General features: G+C 45.7%; 1 protein-coding gene across 2 annotated transcripts in view; it reads left to right on the top strand.

The window, feature by feature from the left end:
• TROAP (trophinin associated protein) overlaps positions 1–21968 on the top strand; it is a 530766-nt gene that overhangs the window by 89883 nt on the left and 418915 nt on the right. For both annotated transcript variants that reach the window (XM_069653825.1, XM_069653826.1), the window contains exons 4-5: positions 15795–15961; positions 16204–16294. In XM_069653825.1, coding sequence (XP_069509926.1) covers positions 15795–15961; positions 16204–16294 — 258 coding nt within the window. The remainder of the gene's footprint in view (positions 1–15794; positions 15962–16203; positions 16295–21968) is intronic.

Here is a 21968-nt window from a genome sequence, read left to right on the forward strand (position 1 = left end):
CTTTTATTTTGATAGTGAAGCACAAGCCACCTTCAGCATAGTGCTGCGTGGATTCTTTGTCCCTTTTAGGTAACATTGCAGTTTCTTTTGTGATGTGTACTGAACAGGCTGGTGGCAGCGAACCGGGTTAGTTTTTCACTGTTCACTTAAAAATAAAAAAAATGTAAAGCTCTGATAACTGTCGGGGGAGGAGGGGGCTTAGGGTGGGGGAATGCAATCCACAATTCAGTCACGGTATGGCATATTACTGGGCAGAGTAAGGCATGGCAGGCTGTACCTGTTGCAGGTCTCTCCCAGAGGCAGGCTATGGCAGCCCCAGTCTGCAATCATTTGGGATAGTTGACCACAAGAACAAAACATTTGAGGCCGATAGTGCTCAGAGACCTGGCAGAAGATGCCTGCCTTCAAATCTACTGGTAAGACCAGAACTGGGTGCTTACCTCCCCTGGAATGATGGGACCAGCCAGTTTGAAACCCTTTTCTGCCTCCATCATTGTCTCAAGGTCTGAGTCATCGTTGTGTCTCCATTGGGACGGCTTCTGACTGGAATTAACTGCAGCTTTGCTCGTACCGCTTCTACTCTTGTTGGAAACTTGCTTGCATCCTCTGAATTGTGCTGGGACCTAGCCAACCTGCTGCTGCCGCCTCCTTATCAACATGAAGTGCCTGCTAGAACTCTGAATCTGACCGATTCTTCTGAGGGCCTGCTGACCCTCTTTTTGGGTTATATAAACCTCCACTTCCATCTCCTGCGGGGTTGGAGGGGTCCTTCTGTGTTGCCGGTCCTCTGGTCTCTGCCTGAGCAGTATCTAACCGGAACTGTAAACCTCGAGCCAGCACCCTGTGAGCCTCCCACAGCAAAGCCTACGGTGTGCCTCCTTGTCCCCACTGATTACCTATTCCATGGAGTCCGAGGGTCGAGAGATTTTATCTTTAAGCACCCCTACCCAAATGGCTGAAATTTGGCTTAAACCCCTTGGCTTAAAAGTTGCTGCCTTATTGGGACAAAGGTGGTGGCGCCTGGGCCAGGAGTCTGCCCTTTGGTCTTCTAGAGCCTGTGGGCTGGTAGTTTACCGCCTCCATAGCCAATGGACGCTTTTCTACAGTGACATTACATGAACATGTGTGATAACACCTGTTTGATAGACTGAACTGTAACTCGAGCAAGGGTTGTATTTCTAAAAGGTTGCTATTGCTGCTAGGGTAGTTCTATCCTACCAAATGCTTTTGGAACTGTTTTTTTCTTGCCCCTCACTTGCAAAGTTTTACAGTGTAAATTGCTTTACCCTCTGTCCATCCGATGCTGGGGGCCCGTGTTGCATGTGGAGATTTGGTCAGATTCAGTATTCCAGCCTTGGTTGCATCTTTGAGCCCGCCGTCTGTTCCCCCTTCTTACTGGAGTGTCCTTTCTTCTGACTGCTCTTTAGACGATGCTGGCGAAGATCATGTTGCAGAGGCCTTCTCTCAGAATTCCAAGTTGCAAGTTACGTGTTTGGTCCCAATACAGAGCTTGGGCATCTGTTTGGGGGAGCTTTAGCTTGACTGCACTACCAGGGAGCCTGCCGCATTTGGATGTGATTTCAGAGGCATCATCATACTGCTTCTTTTTTATAGCCACAGCAGGTCATGGCAGCCATATGTCTGAACAACAAGAGGCTTCTTTGGGCCAGCTAACTAGGTGAGACATGCAGAGCTACAGTTTTCCGTGAGATATCTTAGTGGGGGCAAGGTTGGAGTCCGTTACAGAGATGTGGCAAGCCTAGCTTCAGGGGTTTGTTAGGAAGACGAGAGGGTAGGAGTTTATTTTTTCTCGCTTCTTTCTCATCCCTTCGACCCAGAACACTCCTGCTCCAAAATAGGGAAAGACTTCAAGATTGGGCTTGTTGCCTAGAAAAGAGAACAAGTGTTTAAAAGTGTACTTACTTGTGAAAGACTTGGTTGGTAACTGTCACTCTGAGAGTGAGCAATTATAAAAGTTCTTGCTTACCTTGAATGTGTTCTGCCATTCTGAAAATTATATATGAGGCTATTTTACTCACCTGTGAATCGGTTGTGCCACTTCCCAGAAGTAATACAGTTGGCTTCACTTTAGTATTTATTTAAGGATTAATGTAAAGGTATTCCAACTTGGTCTTGCTTCCCCAGACCTGCTTTATAGCCTGTCTAGGATGTCTGCCTTGGGTTTTACTTAACTGAAATAGCTGTGTGCAATTCTTAATAAGTGTTTTGTGGGTTTTATTAAACTTGATCTGCCTTGTGCCATCCTAAAATAAGTTAGTTATTGCTTCCCTTGGTCTGTGTCCCACTGATGTCAAAAGCAACAGTAATTCTATATTACACCAGAAGGACTTACTGTGTGTTATCCTGAATATAATTATAGGTTTATACTGTTCCATGAATTTGTGTTCCACTATTCAGAAAGGTATCCTGGTAACATGGTTGGTTTAATAGGTGCATCCTTAACTGAGTCATTGCATAACTGACAGGGTCTACTACCTTTGACTTACCGTCTAAATCTAAAAGTAACTGATGATTTTACTCCCCATGAATAGGTGTGTGTTTGATAAGGTCTGACTTCCCTAGAAAGACTGTTAGTTTTTTTTTTTAACCGGGTCTATGCTTTGATCTGTGTACTTTAAAGCATTGTGTTTTTCTAATGTGTTTATGAATCTGGCAAAGAACTTACCCCAAGACTTAACTTGGCCTACTTGCATTTATAATAAACCTTTATTTTTTATAATACTTATGGTTGTGTTTCTGTTGAACACTTGGTACTATACTACACATTCTTTGTACCTTCTTACAGCCCTCTCTCCCTCCTAAGATTAGCCTTGCTGCTCTGTCTACGCCCACCAAATACTCTGGTGGTACAGCCTTATACTAAGAGTGGAGTTTTGTACTATCTCAGTTGTATGGTTTTACTAAGCCCTTAGGAGTTCAGAAAAACTGTCCTAACATGTTTGGCCAAATTGGGCACAAACTGTTCTTCCGATATCCGGGCTGCCAGACTCTCGTGTAATGTGTGCTGGGTAGTGAAGCTGGTCTAATGCTAATTTAAGTAACGCCAGGGGCATAACTGGTTTACTGGTGCTATTCCTCAGCCACATTGCTTTTGTGGGCGGTTGCCACAAATCCTGTTTTTCTGGTGGAGTGCTGTCAGGGACATGAGAAGGTTGGGGACAAGGTCTAGGCCAGGTACTAGGATACTTAGGCGGGCGAGAGTACAAACGGTGACTGGGTGTTTGGAAAAAGTTTAATGCTTTTTACTTTCCTTTATGATCTCCTTCAGAGATTTGCACATTTCTGTGCTCAAAATCGAGGTTTGGGCTTGAACCCAGGCCAAGATGGAGGGTTTACCCAGCAGTGATCCAATTTGGAATGTTGAGAACAGATTGGAAGTCCTGACTGTTTCCCAACTGCCTTTGGTTAAAGACCCTTGAAGAGTCAGGAGGTGTATTAAGGATTACTACACTGAGGCCTAATTTGACGAAGAAACTAGAAAACTGTGAAGCTGGAAAAAAAATTGTGGTGGAAGTGTACAAGCAGGATTTAACTGGTGGGAGCACAGCGTGTTTGAGAGCACAGCTCTTGTGTATTTGGACAATAGGTTTCAGTGCTACTAATTTAATTTTCAGCTCTCCAGCTTATGAAATTGGAAATAATAGTCTGTCGAAGTAAAACTGTTATTTAGAACTCTTAACTCACCGGCAAGTAAGGCTGTGTGTTCCCCTAGAGGAGCGCAAGAGCCTTAGGGGGAGGGGGGCTCCGTTTAGGGCTGGCAAGCAGTGACACAACCGAAATGATTGCAAGCTTATGGCATAGAAGTTACTTGTTTCGGTCAGCAATTGCATCTCCGATTCAGAGGCGCAAAGAACTCTTGTTGAACAGTACGTGTCTCTAGGGGGAGTGCTGAAGCACAAAGCTGCTTGGGGAGACGAGCGGCACTAAGCGCAGCATTACATTTCTCCTGTAACTTCACGTTAACCTCTGTGCAGCGTTCAGTTTGGCTATTTAGCTTTTTAAACCAATTACAAAAGTATACTCGTATGCATGAGGAAAGGTCTGACAAAGGAGAAATTCTTACGTCTGTAGCCGGCAACACTGAGGAAAGAACTCTGCTTTGGAGTGTTGCCGACCTCCTGAAACTGAGTTGTTTTTAGGTGCGCACCTTTTAGGTAAACTAGTAAAAGTGAATTAACTTTGACTATTTTCAGCAACTTGGGAGGAGATTCAGGAAGAGTTCTCATCTAGGCTCAAATATAAATGTCACGCAATTTAATTAAACTAAGACTGAACAGCAAGCAGCATTTTCCAAACTAAAGAGTTAATTTAATTCAGCTTAGAAGAGAACATGTAAAAGGCTCCTCCTAGACCAGGATTCGAAATTAAGATTGAATAAACGGGAGCTACAAGCAGCTCCTGGGTATCCAGCAGTAACTGGTGACTAGGTGCTACCACTGGGGAACGAGGAGCTAGTACATAGCATTACGCATAAAATGCAAACATCTAATTGTATCCATTATCTATGACCCCTTATGCTTCAAATGCCATATTGAAGTGTCCAAAAATGTATTATAGATTGTCCCAAATGCACAGAGTTAAACTCACACAGTTGTTGGTTCGGCATAAATTGGCCTGGGGAGCCAAAAGTAGCTCCTGGTAACTGTTGGGTTTTAGGCTAACCAGGCTCTTCTATGCGATAAGCATGAGCTAAATAGCTCCCAGCTCCCCTCAATTTCGAGCCCTGTACACTGAAGCAACTCAGATGAGGGAGGAGCAGGAAAATATGAGTTGAGCCTTTGGAAAATTCTAGTTCAAGAGGATAATTGTAAGCAAATTATTGCAAGTGGCTCAGCAAAGACACACCTGGAGTTTCCTTTTCTCTCTGGGAAGGTTGCAGAGAGATCACAGGTATAAGCCATGGAATTCAGATTGATGATGTGATTGTATGAAATGAAAAGCACTAATCCAAATTTAATTCCTGTGCAGGGTGCTTGGAAAGAAATAAGAAGAGCTCCTGTGTTTGTTTTCTCCACTTCCTCTCAGGCTGATGACTTGCAACACACCGTGAATATAGTCTGTGGGTGCAAAGCAGTCGGAGAGGAACTGTGGGGTTCAGCAGCTCCCACTGAAGACAAATGCGCTCCCAGACAAGTGCATCCCTGTAATTCAGAAATCTGTGCTAGGGACAAGGTATTAAAGCCTTCTTGCATTACCATGCTGCACGCTCGTGTGTTCTTATTAGGCCGATATTTCCGGAAAATGCGCATCTTTTTTTGGCCTCTGTCAGTGGCTTCTTTGCCACAGGAAATTAAATCCGTGCCCTTCATATGGGCGACACACTTCACCACAGCGATGGTAGTTGTGCGTCTACGAGCCTGTCTAATAATGACGCATGTTGCAGTGCTGTGCTTCTGCACGTCGGAATCTCCTCATTTTCCAACGTGACAGTCCTGCATGTACTGTTGACATCACATATGCAGAGTCTGAATACACTGCTACTTCCTTGTCTTCATATGTTTCAAGCACCAGAATAAGGGCCACTAGTTCTGCCACTTGCACTGCAAAATGTAAAGGCAATCTTGCACTTGCCACTGGCTCAAAGCTGCCATTCAGTTTCAATTTTACCACTGCAGTCCCAGTGTGTCTTTCACCTGTGCTGTGGTCCATCGAAGAACCGTTCATGAAGAGCATCTCCCCTCCCTCTGAGGCATTTCCTCTGATATATGGCAAATCCTTGTACTGTTAAATGTTTAGTGCAATCATGCACATTGTCTCCTTCCACTGCTGGTTCTGCTATGAATGGTGCTGGGTTCACTACTCTGCACCTAACAATTTTGATTGCTGGGTTTGAGAGCATCACCTCGTACCCCAATGCTCTCTGTTTAATGTGAGCGGTCAGAAATGTGAGGTGGACAACTTGGTAAAGGTTTGTCACCTCCTAGAGGTTAGATATGACTTCAAGTTTAACAGAAACAATAATTCTAATCAACATGAAACAGACACCAATATATCCTTGTATCTTTGGGTTGGATTCCATTCCCCCAACTTCAAAGTAGGATTTTCAACAAATGTTTCTACGAATAAAGTTTCTTTTAGATAGCCAAGTTCTATTCACAAAGTCCTTCTTATTCCATAACGTCATTCACCTGGCATTTAATCAACATGAAAGAAAAGTCTTTATCTTAAAGTTGTAATATTTGATTGTCCCTTCTTGATTTATAATGATTAGTCAGAATGGCTTTCGTCTTAGACACAGAACACCTTCACAATTCATCTGAGTTCACATTTGTATCCAAATGTTTTTTTACCACAGTTCATCTAACACCACAGTGGTTTTGCCACTTTCTTTCCTTTGTCGCCTTTAACCACAATGCAGTATTTTAATATCTTCATGGTCCACTTACCTGCCAGGACTACCAATAACAAACACTGTCCTGTCAGGACTCAAAACTCCTAATACTACTGTCAGTACTTTGTAGTAAAGTTTTCTTCAACACTCCAAAAGTCCTTAACTTTAAACAACATTAAGATTCACAGTTTCCTCCTGTAAGGACACAATTCACACTGGTGCGGTTTATTCCACTGATTAATTTGACACGGGCAATGCAGGGCAAGGATGGTTTCTTTCCTGCGAGTTAATTCTTAACTCCACATCAAGCAACTAATGTCTCTCTGCCACATTTGCCATTCCTTGGCTTAAGCAATGCTTGTTGGAGTAAGGATTAAATATTGCCTCTTCCTTACTCTGGGGAAAAAGTTAGTGTCCCTGTAATATTGTTTTCTGGTTACCTTGCCAATGGGGGCTCTTGGTCTTCCAAGTATTGCCCCCTCTTTACTTTGGCAATGGTTATTTCTTTCCTTTGCAGTTGTCCCCTCTTTACTTTGGGAATGCAAGTCTTTAAACACTTTCACCATTGCCCCTTCTTTGTCTAGGAAATGGAAATTGTAAAAGTGTCTTTTCTGGCTTTTCTTTTCAATTGAGTATATTGTCCAGGTAACTTTCTTACATTACTTCGGTATTCAAAATGGTATTCAGTGGGCAGCGTTCGACTACAGAGCATTCTGGGGTTTCCTATCTTTGGCAAACTCACTGGCTTTTCTACACACGTCCGCTCGAGTTGCTGCCGATGCCTCTTCTGTGCTCTTGTGAACGTCGGACTGCTTCGGTCGCATTCCCACAGCACTTGCTACTTGTGAACGGAGCCTCCTTCGCTGCTTCTGCTCTCCGGTGCACGCCGGCTACTGGGATCAGGTACCACAAAGCGCTTCGGTCACTCACGTGACGGTTTCCCCACTTATTGCTTCCCGCTGCGCTACCTTTGCAATTGTGTTTCTATGCACTGAAGACCCTCTCAGGACTGGACTCTGTAGTAACAATAGTGGCCGTTCTGGCATCTGTCTTCTGTCCTGTGCTTCTGTAACTGCAACTTCGAACTGACAACTTCTCCACCCTTCTGTTCTAATGACCTGCACCCGAGGAGGCTTTATATAGTCAAAGGTCCCGCTCCGGTATGGGTTATTCGAACCACTATACTGCGCTTTGCAGTTTTTAGCCTCTGAGCTCCTCTTCCTCGTCCCAGTACTTGAGGGAGGGGGGGGCGGGTATTGTGGGGACTTGAAGTTTGCAGTGCTTATATCACAAATACAGCCTTCAGCTTTACTTAATTCACATTGTATATGAAATACACCTTTAGGGAAGGATTTTAATTTGGTCAATGATTGGTTTTAATTCATGGAAGAATTACCTTTATCAGAAATCAAGATGTTAATACTCTGATTTCCATGTTGATCACTATAGTTTTAATTACCAACAATTTGGTTATTTTTGGTAAAAGAACTTACTTGAACAGCAAGCCATTAAATATTCTGGCATCATGGAAAGCTTATCTTCTGAAGAAGATACTTTCTGTTTCTCTACTAGCGGAACCTCTCAATCCCCTGAGGCCCTTCGCCTCCCAGGCGATCCTCCCGGTTAATGCCACCCCCAGGGTTAGGCTCGGGTAGCGGCTGCCTGCCCCTGGCCACCTGGTATGATACTTTAGGCAGGGATTCTGTGAGGATTCTGCCGGGTTCCTCAGTCCATGTGCTTTCGTGTTTCTTAAGAATGGCAAATTGGGCATGCTCCACATATAATGTGAGGGAGCAGCCCATCGTGTTACTGGCAGACTTCTCAATTGCAAAAACTGCTGCGACCAATGATTGGTCAAATGTTTAATGGCCTCTCTTAACTGCATCAAAGATCCTGCTGTAATAATAGTGGTGTGTGGCCCAAGGTAGTCTTTTGTGTGAGCACTGCTGTCATTACCACTCCATATCGAGTGCTAGTATAGGAAGAATTCTGCACTGTAATCGGGGATCTCTAGAATGGGGCCTGTGCATAATGCCTCTTTTAATTCATCGAAAGCTTTTCGACAGGTGATTTCACCTGTCCAGGCTATATTGATGTCCTCTTTCTGGGTTCCTTGAGTCCCTTTTTAAGAGGGGTCTATTTACTGTAGTCAAAGACCCACGCCCTGCAGTAATTGCTAAGGCCCAGAAATTGTTGCATTTCCCTCACTGGCTTTGGTTTAGCTGTTTTCATGATTGCTTCTGCTCTCTCAGGGGTCACTTTTTTGCCTTCTTGGGTTATTAGCTGCCCTATGTACAAGACCTCTTCCTGACAGTATTGTAATTTCTCCTTGTCTGCTTTGTACCCCTTATCTGCCAAGACTGTTAGCAGTTGTATTGAGTCTTTTCTGCAATGTTCCTCTGTATCACTGCACACTGGAATGTCATATACGTACTGAATTACTACTGTCAACATGTAACATTCCATTTGAAGGACACTATTGATGGGGACTCGCAGAACCCCTGGGGTAAACCAGTGTTTTTCCACTTCTGGATTCTATACGAAAACAAAGTTAAATCTTGTGACTTCGTCATTTGGGATTGAAAAGAATGCAATCTTTAAATTGAACACTGAAAAATATGTGGCTCTATGTGGGAGTTTGCACAATATCGTATCTGGATTTTGGAACAATGGGAATTTTGCTTCAACAATATTGTATATAGGGCGTAAATCCTTCATGAATCTACACCACTCAACTCCCACTGTTACAAAAATACATATATTTTTTTTTTTTTAATTTTCTTTCTCACTCTAATGGCACTAGTGTTTCCTGTTGCACTAACAAAGAGATTGTGTCATTAATGCCCTCCTCTGCTTCTTTTGATATTGGGTACTGCCTCACTCGTGGTAGAATTGCTCCTGGTTTCAGCTTTATGTTGACTGCACGCACTCCTTTCAGTAGGCCAACGTCATATGGACTGTTGGTCCACAGTATACTTGGAACATGTGCCGAGACTTCCCGAAATAAATGTATCAATGGCATTCTCCACGGTACTTCGCTGCTCTGTTTTCATCCAACAAGTAAGGCTATGTCATCTGAATCATCCTCTCTGGAATAGTTCATCTGTTAGAGGTCAGATAACCTGTGGCCTTCATTGAGAGCAATCACCGCCCGCCATGCGTTTCCCTCATCGGTCCCATGAAGAATCGCCCACTCTCCCCTCACTATGACTTCATCTATTTCTATGGGAATCGCTCGTTCTGCTGGTATTCGCAGTGTTTTACTCCTTATCCAGGTAGCCAGACTAGCAAAAAGTGTACTCAGTAATTAAACACTTCTGCGTCTAATGGTATGCCTCGCTTTACTTTCTGGCTGAAAAATGCTGATTTGACTCTTATGCATTCATGTAAGGAATCCCTGGAGTGGGGCACACTATTCCTTGGTCACTGAAAGAGATGGTCTTGTTGAGTTTACTCAGCATGTCCCGTAATGGCGTGGAACGGTCATATTCTCCTATAGTGATGGGTAAGTTGTCCATAAATGGCACAAAGCTTGTGGCCCCAGAGAAACCCTGTGCATTCATGGCAATGCCTGGCATTGGGTACTTACCCCCCCCCCTCCCTAACACAGGACCTGGTCGCCTCTTTATCTACAAGGAAGGAACATTTTCTGTCCCCATGTTCACTCCAACCCGTGGTTCCTCTTGTGGGCCGGTGTAATGGATTGGGTTGAACACATCAAGTCACTCTGTGGGCTCTCCTTTTGTGGGTATAAAGTAATTCCTGTCCCAGTCAAAGGGTTTTCTCCCACCGCGGTCAATTCCCTATTCTGGGTGTAGGTGTCTGTGTTCCATGTTGCCACGGTGTTCTGTTGCATCAGCGCTTGCGTTTGCATCTGTCTTTGTTGTGCCTGCATAGGAACTTGTTGAGTTTGCATTGGTGCTTTCAATGGTGCTTGTTGCGCTTGCTGTATTTGCGGCGCATATGTCTAATGCTGTGTGTGATCTTGGGCATAATAATCCGGTGGTTCTACACTGTATGGTGGAGGATATGTCGCCCCCTCTGCCCCCTTTTGGATATGGCCAGTTTTGTTGCATCCTCCCCTGCTTCTATGCTCGGGAGTTGTCCCATTTTCTCCCATGTCCAACACTGCTGAGGCGGTTCTACAGGTCTGGGCTGTCCTCGGTTTAATCCTCCTCTTGGCCAATAATTGTCTCCCCAGTTCCCTCCCCATTGGCTGTGCCTGCTGTGCGTTTGGTCTAACCAGGCCATCCCAACTTGTCAACATGGCTCCTTCCACTGAACACTTTGTTCGTTTTTTCTAAACTAAATTTCCCCAGCTTTTTTTTCCCCTTGCGTTTCTTCCTGGCATTCATTAATCTACAGTGATTAACTATATTTAATTGAATCTCTTGCCATGGTTTTGATTCTATTCCCACCAGCTTTTTCAGTCGCCTTTGCACTGCCTCGGGTATCCCCGGACATAATATGATTGACTGTCTCTATGTTCCGCCTTTTATCCGTATGAGGAGAGCTAATTGGTATCAGATGTATGCACTTAGAGACAAGCGCCTGACTGCCTGACCCAATTAGCAGGACATGTCCAATGCGATGCAAGAGTGGGCATTATTACTCTGTCGCCCTCTTCCTCGGCCCAGTGTTGGGGGGAGTAGGGTCACCGGAGAATCCTATGTAATGGGAGGGATCATGGGTACGGGAAAGGGAGGAATACCACTGGCTGCCTTACCTCCACTCCCCAAAGACCCCCCCAGATCTCTGATGGTGGAAGCGGGATATGGAGAGGCAATTTGTCTGGGCACTTCTGAGGGGTCTGTTGGTAGTGTGGATAGTTAATCTACTGGCCAGACAGCTAGGCGCTTGCTTGGCGAGCCATTTATGAGTTAGTGCGAGAGCTTTTAGAGAGACTCTTTGTGTTACTGAAAGCCAACGGAGGCTCTGTCTGTGGTCAGAGATGTGATGGTTCCTGGGGACATTTAGTACAGCTCTAATAGCATTGTTTTGGATGATCTGTAACTTATTCAGGTTGCATTGGTTAGTGCCAAGATAGAGGGCGTTGCAGTAGTCCATTTTAGACATTACCAGGGTCTTGGCTAATTTAGTACAATTGGCTGGTGATGGGAAAGGACGACGGGCTGTAATGAGCTTACACGTATACGCTGCGGCGCAGGATACTGCGTTAGTTTGGAGAGAGAGAGGGTGGAGTCAATATAAATGCCTAGAGTTTTAGTGTCCTTTGTAACTTTAATGATGTTACCATCAATGACGAAGAATTTAAACACGGGGTCAAGTTTGTTGAGTCTTTAATGTGTGCCTAGGATGAGAAGCTATGTCTTTTCGTCATTCAGACAGAGTTCATGTTGCGCCATCCAGGCTTGGATGAATTGGTAAATGGAATTAACGGCAAGTGTGTCAGCTATATGATCACCAGTAATGGGAATGAGTATCTGGGTGTCATCCGCATAATTGGTGTAGCTGACACCCAGATAATCCAGGATATCGAATAGTGGCTTTGTAAACACGTTTGTAAAGTGTGGGGGAAACGCACAATCCTTGTGGTACCCCACATGTGACTGGTGAGGGTTCGTCGCCTGCAGAAGGGGAGAAAACCCCTCATAAACCTGTTATCCTGGAATGAGCTGATCCAGGCTGTTACTTTGTCAGAGAAGTGGGCAGCTAGTTTGAGGTGTCGACAGAGGCTTTGGTGATTTACTAGGTCGAACGCTGCTGATAGTTCTACTAGGTGTAGAAGGGCAAGTTTACCCTTCTCTTTAATGTCTTCAATCTGTGTTTTAAGATTAATCGGGCGGTTTCAGTTCCGTGCCGCGGGCAGAACCCCGATTGTCTAAGTCCCAGGAGTTTGTTAGTTTGCAAGTATTCTTGGATCTGCAAATAAACGGCTCGATCAAGAATTTTTAGCAGGAACGGCACTGTAGTGATGGGCCTGTTATTGGTTGATATGTTTGCATCCAATTAAGGTTTTTCAAGAAGCGGGATGACCCAGGCGTCCTTCAGGTTGTCGGGGACAATCCCAGAGCTAAATGAGGAATTTATGAACGTGGTAATGAAGGTAGCTAGATTATGAAAGGTCTCCTTGATAATAGGCGCAGGACATAAGTCGCCCTGGCAATTAGAAGGTTTGAGATTGTTAATATTATTTTCTACTTCAGTGATAGAGAGGGGCGAAATGCTGAATGTTTTCTGGGAGTAGAGATTGGTATTAGTTCTGGCCTGATGGGTTTTATGTTGCGTGTCGATCTGCAGGGAGTTTTTATCATTAGTTTTAGTTTGGAGGGTAGCTATTTTACCACGGAGCGCCTTTTGAATATTGGCGCACCAGGTGCTATCTTTAGTACACGTGTCAGGTGGGGTGACGGGGGATTCCAATTCTTTTAGTATTTTGAGTAACTCTTTAGTGTTTGATTTAGCTTGTTCGATGCGTTTGTTGTAGGGTCTTTTTTTTCGCCTCAAGTATTGCCTCTTTGTAGTTCAGAGTGGCTAGAGCCAAGCTCGCTTTGTTCATTTCACTGGGATTACTTTTCCAACGCGCTTAGAGGTTCAGTTTTTCTTTGCCTAGGACTCTCAGCTGAGGTGTGAACCATGAGTTGAGGTGAGCCTGTGGTTTGGGTTTTCTCAATTTAATAGGTGCAATATGATTGAGAGCTTTCAGCATAGTCTACCAGGAGAGTTGGACCAGTACACGAAGCGTGTTCATTAAGAACTGGGAGGATTAGCGGGAGTAGTTTTTCACATGTTATGTCTCTTATTTCTTGTGGAAATTGCAGGTGCCATGTCAGGAGTGGTACGTAGATTTGTGGCAGGGATGCTGAAGTTGATTAAATGGTGGTCTGTCCAAGCACACGGTTGGTTGGATTCAACATTGATTTTGCAATTTAGACCAGATATCCAGTCAAGGATTCTGCCTTTAGAATGTGTTGGCTCATTGATATGTTGCCTACAACCTAGATTGGATAGCAGATTGTTGATATCGAGGGCTGAGGCATCATTAGGGTCTTGGAAACCCAGATTGAAATCGCCTAGCACTATGATTTGAGATTTTGTTTTAGTATGAACGTCAAGAATGTGAGAGAGGTCTTCGGCAAATGTGGATATAGAACCAGGGGGCCTATAGAGTAGGTGGAGTGTGATGGTCTGACTAGGGCCTAAAGCTAATTTGACTGTATTTCCGCTGACGTGATTTGTTGGGCAGGGGAGATGCAGAGATTAATTGAATTTTTATGTATGAAGGCAATGCTGCCTCATTTAGTCTGGCTAGTATTGCGATCACTTCTGATGATAGTATAACCTGTAGGGATAGCTAATGAAAGGAGCGGTCCAATGGGAGCGTGAAGCCAATTTTCTGTAATTGCATTGAAGGCAAGGTCATGTGTTAGGATCAGATCGGCTATATCAAGTGCGAGACCCGGCATTGATCAAAGCCCCCTTAAACAAGTTGAACAAGGTTTTAGGAGCGGGTAAGGTGCTTGTATCTAGATTGGTGTTTGTGGTTAGTGAAGGTGGAGAGGTGGCGTAGGCTGTTACAGCTGGTGGTGATGGGTTGGTGTGGCGGATAGTGTTTGTATGGTGGTGGGAGGCATGCGGGAATCTGGAGCCAAATCTGAGGTTCCTTAAGGCTACAGTACAAGGTTGGTTAGGTGTAGGTTTGCTGGCAAAGTGTTCAAGCCAGAGGGCTGGTGCGTTAAGGTATGGGTTGGTGGAGTGTGCAAAGGAGGCCATAGCTGAGATCTGGTGGTGCTGCATGTTGTTGAGCAAAGTAGCGCAAGGGTTATGTATATATAAAGTGGGAGGCGTGCTGACCCTTAATTGAGGAGCGTCTGGGGGGGCAATGGATGTGTGCGAATCCTGGTGTGATGGGGCTGCTGGTAAAGTGTTGCAATAAAATAAGGATGCCCCTGTCAATGCTACTAACTCGAGGAAAAGGCACGGTGCGAGGTGGTTGGCAGCAAAGGGTGTGCATTGACAGTGCAGAATGACTGTTCCAGCAAATGTGTCCAAAGGCTGGGGTAGGTCGAAGAACAGTGTGCAATGGTTTATGATAGTTGATAGTAAACAAGGGCCAGCAGAGTGTCAGAAAAATACAGTGTGGCGGGCATTGGGGAGAAGTACATGGTACAAGAGGCAAGTAAGCGGGCCACAGCCTTAGCAGTGGGTGTGGAGCATCAGAGGATGGGACGTTTTAAATAAGCAGTAGAATACTTTGTTTAAATAAACGGTAGAGAGCACTTTGGGAGCACGTAATGGGCAATTGGTCTAGGCATCCAGCAGTATGGCGCAGTGATCAGCTTGCAAACAATGCATAGTACGATACCGTATCGTAGATGGTGAGGGGAAGCGCAGTGCAGATAGTACAAGTCGTGAAGTTCTCACAAGCGCCAAGGATAAGACCAAATAAAATGGGGCAGGGCGGAGGTAGCGGAGCAAAAAGAGCTTGGTATAATGCTGTAGTAGGCTACGCTGTATCACAGATTGAGTCCCTGCTAATGGGGGAAGGCACAGAGGCCGACGTAATGATAGTCGCAAGTAGCGTGCCTAGTGCAGGCAATGGATATGGCAGATGGCTGTAGGCACGTTGGTGTAACGGTGGTGGTGCCGACAGTCAATGTCTCGGACGCAGAGCTGAGGTTAGTGGCGAGGTGCTCGCTTTGACCGTTTCGGGCAGAGTTTCTGGCAATCGGTAAGGAAGGCTGCGGACAGGAGTCGGCCTTTGTGTTCTGGGCCGGCTGATCGCCTGCCGGCGCTGGTTTGGCTCTCAAGAGGAGGGTGCCAGCCAATGGCAGAGCAGCCAGATGGGGTTAAACAAGGATGGTAGCAGCAAAGTGTAGGTCGGCCATCAATTGCTGTGCAAATACCTTGTGGTTAGCAATTGAGAAAACAAGGGGCTGGTGTAGGCATCCAGCCAATTTAACAATCATGCTCCGTTATTGGGGCTTCAGGATGCGATCCAAATTAAATGGAGCATAAAATGCACGTTATCGGCGCTGATGCAATGTAACACAGGCAATTCAACAGCAAGGTCGGAATAAGCCCACTGTACTTTGCTACCAGCCTCCCTCCCTCCCGAGTGAAGCCTGACTGCTATATACCAGCTATTATAAGAATTTCGATCTGTCCCAGTTTTGCCATAGTATAGATGGTTTCACATCCCTCACCAGAAGGAATAAAATGTCCCTAACAACTTATCTTTACTGTGTGGTGTTGTGTGAATAATTGTATGTTCGTACCCCACGTCTCTGCCCTTCTAAGCATGAAGCGAGAAAGCTCAGTGACCCTACCATTGTGAGATTCTGGACTTGCGTGTAAATCCTTTACAAACACACATGTTGGTCTTTGTGCCCTCACCAGAGACGCCTCCTAACAGATCTCATTCGGTTGTTGGCCCTTTTAAAAATAAATTCCTAACCATCTCCTTTTTGCTTTTCCTCAGGGCCTTCTGGGCGGGACTTTAAGGCTGATCCCAAATCCCTGGCCTCAATTGTGGCTAATGTTGGGCTATCTGATGTCTTGGACCCTGGCGGAAAGTGCAGCCTGCCACTAAGGGTACCTGTGCACGGAACCGGAGTGTCTGCGCTGCATGCGGGAACTCGTGTCCCGGTGAGTTATTTCTGTGTGGACCAGGCTGAATTTGGGAATGGACGCTGGAACATTACCAGGGCTCTTGCTTTCAGCTGTTGCTCGAATAATGCTTCTATCATCACTCATTATCACATGTTCTGATAATACAAAATACGTTCTACATACTCTCACCAGCTGGTGTCGTCTGACCGCTCGTGTCTTTAAGCTATGGCTTTCGTTTGAGATCCAGGTTTGTCACATGTACTTCAACTTTTTTTCAGGTTGGTAGAATGTCTGCTTATGCCGCCCCGACACAGCGCCATCATGCAGCTGCCGGTCCCATGCCACGACCCTCCATTCTCGCAGAGCAAGGTACTGTGCAAATTCCCCTCCATCCACCTATAATCGCCTGATGTTGGACACACATGGTCTATTTTAAAAATGTGTCTGCGGGGAGTGTCCGACAGGATCTTTCTCGATCTATATCGTCTCCTTCGGGATGGGGGAGCAAAACTTCTGCCTCCTGCTTGTGCTCTGTGTGGCTATTCTAGTGCCCTATCTGAAAGGATTCGTGCTTGCTGTCCCCTTTCAAAGAAAAGGCATATTTTAACTCTTCTACGTTTTCTTGGAACGCAAATTCTCTAGCATTTAATCTTTCATATATTGACATGCTTTCAGTATTACCTGTTGGACATTTGCCCTGCAGCCCTAGGGGCCATTCTTTGTTGCAGGTTGTATGAAGAGTCTTCTGGACATTGTCATGCTTCATTTGACGTTTTAAAATTTTGTTTCAGCAATCTTTAATAATAGCAGATGCACCCTGGCGTGGTTTGTTCTCAGGGGGGTAGGAGAAGCCACTTTCTTCTTGGGGTAACCCTGTAGATATTGATTCAATGAGAAGCTTCTCTGTTCCCCAATATATCTGAAGTTGTGGACCAAGGAAATAACATTTTTTTAATGTCCTGTTACACATGAGGTCCGAAGAACATTTTGCCTGAAGGACAAGCTTCTTCAGTGCATTTACAACCCCCATCACGTTGTGTAGCACTGTGAGATTTGTGGCATGTGTCATGTGACACCCTGAGGGATGGGCATAGGTGCCTAATTTGTTGCCTAATGAGGCATAACCAGGGTGGTTCAGCTTTCACTAGAAAGGGGCTACTTGATCGAACACATGGAAATAAGAGGGCAAGACCAGAGTAAAGAATCCTTCTCCCCCTTTTTTTTTTTTTTTGTTTTGTCCAGTGAAGGAGTATCCAGAGGATTTATCATACCTCTGCTGAGGGATGTAATGCCATCTTGCCTAAAGACCATGCAGGGTTTTCAACCAAAAGGCAGAGCAAATTCGCCAGGGAGGTAGCTCTAGCAGAGCAGTGAGACTTATCTCAAGGGAGTAGGTAGGCTGTTTATTACATTCAGTTAACCCCAGACAATACACCAGTGGTATAATACCAAAAATACACTTTATTATAAAACTGGACATACATTAAAAATCACTACAATGGGTTACACGTCACACTATGCAACAGTAAATGTATGACAGTGAAGGCCGATCCAGTCCTAAACTAAATGTTTGCCCACTAACTGACGGTAGACATAATAAATGTAGGGTTAAGGGGTGGATGAAAAAGGGAACCCTAATCAACAGCAATAATGTATTCAGAGTCCTAAGGGCAATCTCATTTTGGTGGCCAAAGACTTCTTCTGAAGCCCCCCTGCCCATTGTGTCCCATTTTACTTTATATAAGGTGTATGATAAGTGGTCACCCTTAGGCAAAGTACCGCGGGGGGGGGGGAGAGCTATCATGGAACCCATTTTTGCCCTAGGGTTATCACTGGTTTTAGGGAGTAGGTTGGTGGCAGCTATACTTGAGTTTTGGCTGCACCAGGGTTGCAAGCATTGGTAGCCCATGTATCTTTATTTTCCTGATTTTGATTTTGTGTTTGTGTTCTTTTGTTCGGATGACTATTCTGGCCATGTGGGCTCTTTATGAGCCAATCAGTGTAGCCTCCATATTGTTACTGGCTGGTTTAGGCCAGTATAGGCCCCTGTACTATCCCTCACCTTCCTGTGGGTTTGACTAGTCTGAGTAGCAGTCTTACCGACTGATAAGCATGGTTCATACTGGATAGATACAGTGGTTTGCGCCTATCCCAGTTTGTTTTTCACCTTGGAGGTCCAGTCGGGGCTCCTGCAGTCTCCTCACATCTGCTGCATCGAGCCCTCCATGCCAGAACCGTTTCTGGGCCATTTTACTGCCGCCACCTGCCAGAATCTTCTTATTGGCTGTGGGTTGCTGCATGTTGGCGTAGATTTCCTTTTTGAGTGAAATTCTCTCCACCAGCGAGTCCCCCAGCACCTTTTGCTGGACTCTTGGTTTTTATCTGATTCTCCTGAGTGGGAACCTTTTTCCACACTCAACCCATTCTTTTACTCTGTACTTGGGAACCCTTTTTACCTCTTTGTGGTACTTTCTAATGGAGTTATGATTTCCTCCATGTTTTCTGACATCTATGTTTTATTATTTTAGCACATAGCACTCTCTGTGCAGTATTGCTGCAAGCTCGTTGAGACTCCCTTTTTATTTTACCTTTGTTAACCTATGTTGCGGGGGGGAGGACCGGACACCCTTCTGTCCCTCCTGTATTTTATTTTGTGAGATTAGCACACCCACCTTATGTGGAGTGCTGAGGGAAAGCCTGGTCTGCCTTTTCTCACTGTTTCAGTAACTTTTATTTACATTTTACAAGTTCACAGGCTAGTGGCGGTGTTCCTTTTTACACAATATTTTGTGGGCTTCTACTGCAGGCTGTCTTCACAGCTGTGGTAGGGGATGCTGGGGTCACAATTTGCCGAATATGGTGACTGTCCTTTTTTAAGCCCTGTTCATGATGACTTGTTCTTAGTTGATCCTTCGCCTACCTGCCTGGGTGGGGGAGGTCTTGATGGATCTCTTGTCTTTGATGTTTTTCCCTTGGAAAGCCCGCCAAGGCTCTCAGTGCCTGAAAGGACAGGAAGTGGGAGAGGTGACCAACCTGGTCTTTATCCTGCAGTATGGCTGCCGGAACCAGTTTGAACTTGTAGGTTCCCTGTCCACTCCCCATAGTTGCATGAAAGTCTTGTCTGGTGATTGGTGGGCTCATCAATTTTTTCTTGCATAAAAGGCGAGGATCCTGGAGCTGAACGTCAAAGTCGACCATTGGACTGAAGATGCAAAAAAGAATTTGTAGAAGGACGTTGCAGCAACTTCCGAGTGACGCTGCAGACCTGACCCCGAATTCCGAGTGACAGAGCAGATCTCTTGAAGCCTACTTCCTCCCCTGGACTGGTGGACCTAACCTGCTCACCTGCATTTCTGTGCCATGCCACGAAGAGCTGCAACTCTCCCAGGCTGCACTCCCAATACCCTGGTACCTGTGACATTTTGCGGTGCAACGTCTTGTGAAGCATGGTTTCGGCTGAAACCTTGTGGGCATCCTCCGGGGCTTGCAGTGACTTTTGCCACTCCAAGACGTCCCCTCAGCTGAGTCGTGGACCGAGAACCAAAGAGAAAGCTACTGGAAGATAACTGTCGCTGACCCGAAGTCTGTGAAGGGCTGCAACGCACCAGTGCTGCGAAGATCTACTGCTGGGGGCGTCCCACTGCTTGATTGCATCCATCTGTTCCCTCAAGTATCTTCATCAGCCGCCCAGGCCAAGAAATCCAAACCGGGGGACCCTCCTGCTGCACCAAGTTCTTCACTGAAAAGGTACTGCCCCGAGCCTAGGTACTTACCTTGGTCTTGCTGCATTGTTTTTGGAGGGCTGCAGTTAAGCTGATATTTGTACCCACCTCCAGGGCACCCAGAGACCCGAATACTGTAAACCTTACCCGTGGGGAAAGAGCCTTTTAATCACTGGGTTGTTTCTTTTTTTTTGGCCAAAACTACTGACGTGTGTACCAACCTGTGGGTACTGGGGTAGTCGATTATTCAAGATACTCGACCTCTCCCCTCCTTCTTCTGGGGCCTGGGTCTATCGTCTGACTTTCTGGAACAGTTCTTTGCTGTCTCCTGTGGCCTTTCCTCTAGTTGCCCTTTGCAGAATCTGCACCTGTGCGGTCATGCTGACTTGCCTCTACTAAGAGTTGGCCCTTTAGCTTGGTCCCATTCATTCCAGTGGAACTGTACTTCCCAGGAACTCTCTAAAATGCACGATGAGGTACTTAACTGCCCATTGGACATTTATCCTGTATGCCCTAGAGGTTCAGTGAGCCTGGACCAAGTTTGTTTGGTACTTACCTTTTTGATTTTGAAAGTGTTCATATGAATTTCTTAAAGGGGACTCAAAGGGTTAACATTGTGACTATTTATATAACTCTTACTATTTTTTTCCCTTCAAATATATGCATCCCGTAACTGTTGCAAAAATGTTTTGCTAGTTCTCGACAGACTTTTGCTAGGGTTTGCTTTTGTCTATAATATGTGCCTGGGCATTAATACTTGAATCACTTGTGCTGTCTAGCCCCAATCCACAAACTCTGGTGCCTGAAAGTCTCTTGCTTTGTATCGGGAAAGATTTCTTTTTTGACAACTTTCCCCCTCATAGTTTCTATGGACCCCCAATCTTTTTGCTTTTCCCATTTTTTTTTAAAATTTTTTTTTTTTTGTAGTAACTTAACATTGGCCCACAGCATTGCAGTGCAATGGGGGTATTTTTGTATCACCCTAGCTTTTTACACTGAGTTTTTGGTTACTTTTATATGTGCCTAGGTGGCAGCAGATATATTTGTGCAATTTTGTGTTCTTTCTATGTGCACATGGCTACTAAACGCAGCTAGCTCCCTAAAATGGCAGTGCCACGAGATGTTTGCTTCTTCTCCAGCATGGGGTCTGGCATGGATTCACATGCTCATGAATATTCCCTGTCGTCAGGCTGGGAATCATCGGTAAAGAAAAAATCAGTTTCATTTCTGAACTGTCTTTCTAGTAGTAACCAATCACTGGTCTCTGGGTCATACTGCCCACAGCCAATGACTGCCCTCTCCCTAAACCCCTCCTCTGGCAGCCATCCTCAGATTTTCACCGCACGTTACAAGTATAAGGAGTCCTCGTGCTATAGCTCTCGAGCTTTTACTGCGTTTTGTGATTTTTCAAAGACTTTAATCTCATATTTTCATCAGTCGAGCCTAAAACTTCACCTTTACTACTTCCGTTCAACGGGGACCCGTTTTGGAATTTTCTACGCCCCTCAAGGGAGGAATTATCGTAGAGTTTTCACTTCTTGGAGGATTCCAGAAGATCTTTGAGGCCTACCCCGCGTGGACATGGCCCAGGACAAAGGAAACGCGACATCCAGATCCAAGCTGTTCAGGAACTGCCCTGCATGCAGACTACAGAATGTCTTCAAGGAGGAGGAGCATTCCCGATGTCTCTACTGCCTTCACGAAGACAAAACGCACGTGGAGAAGGACTGCATTTTGCAAGAAGATGTCGGAACGGACTATGAAGGATCGCGTATTCGCCTCACCAACTGGCTGGAAGGAAAGAGCCCGGTAGGTGCGAAGTAGTCTGAGCGGTCTTCTAAAGCCTTTTGATGGCGCTTCGGCGACGGGGGCCCAACAGAAGGCAAAGCACCGCGAGTCCACGGGCACCAGGTGTGCCGATCGGTCGGGCTCCTCGGCTGCCAGGCAGGGCACACTTTCACTGACGCCATCCACCACAAGCAAACGCTCTGGCTCGGGGAAGAGAAAATCAGAGAACCCGGGTAAGCTTCGGGAGAAGTCCCGGTCGATCCCGACGGAGACAGCCGAGGGGGAGCGAAGCGGTGACCCCCCCCACCCTAGGTGAAGGCCTCAGGCGCGCCTTAAATCGTTTAGGCCCTGATTCACCTGGCTAAGGCATCTATTGAGGGAGTCGTGGCCGCCTTAGTGAAGCCTGTGGAGGCTACCACAGTGGAGGCGACCTCGGGGGCCTAGAGTTTCCCTGCCACCGCGGAGGGAATCCTCTTTTCAGCCCATCGATAAGACCCCCCTGTGAAAACCCGGTGGGAAAAGAGGTGGGGGGG

The sequence above is a fragment of the Ambystoma mexicanum genome, chromosome 3q (assembly GCF_040938575.1).
Source record: "Ambystoma mexicanum isolate Mex_15411 chromosome 3q, UKY_AmexF1_1, whole genome shotgun sequence".
In the NCBI taxonomy this organism is placed as follows: domain Eukaryota; kingdom Metazoa; phylum Chordata; class Amphibia; order Caudata; family Ambystomatidae; genus Ambystoma; species Ambystoma mexicanum.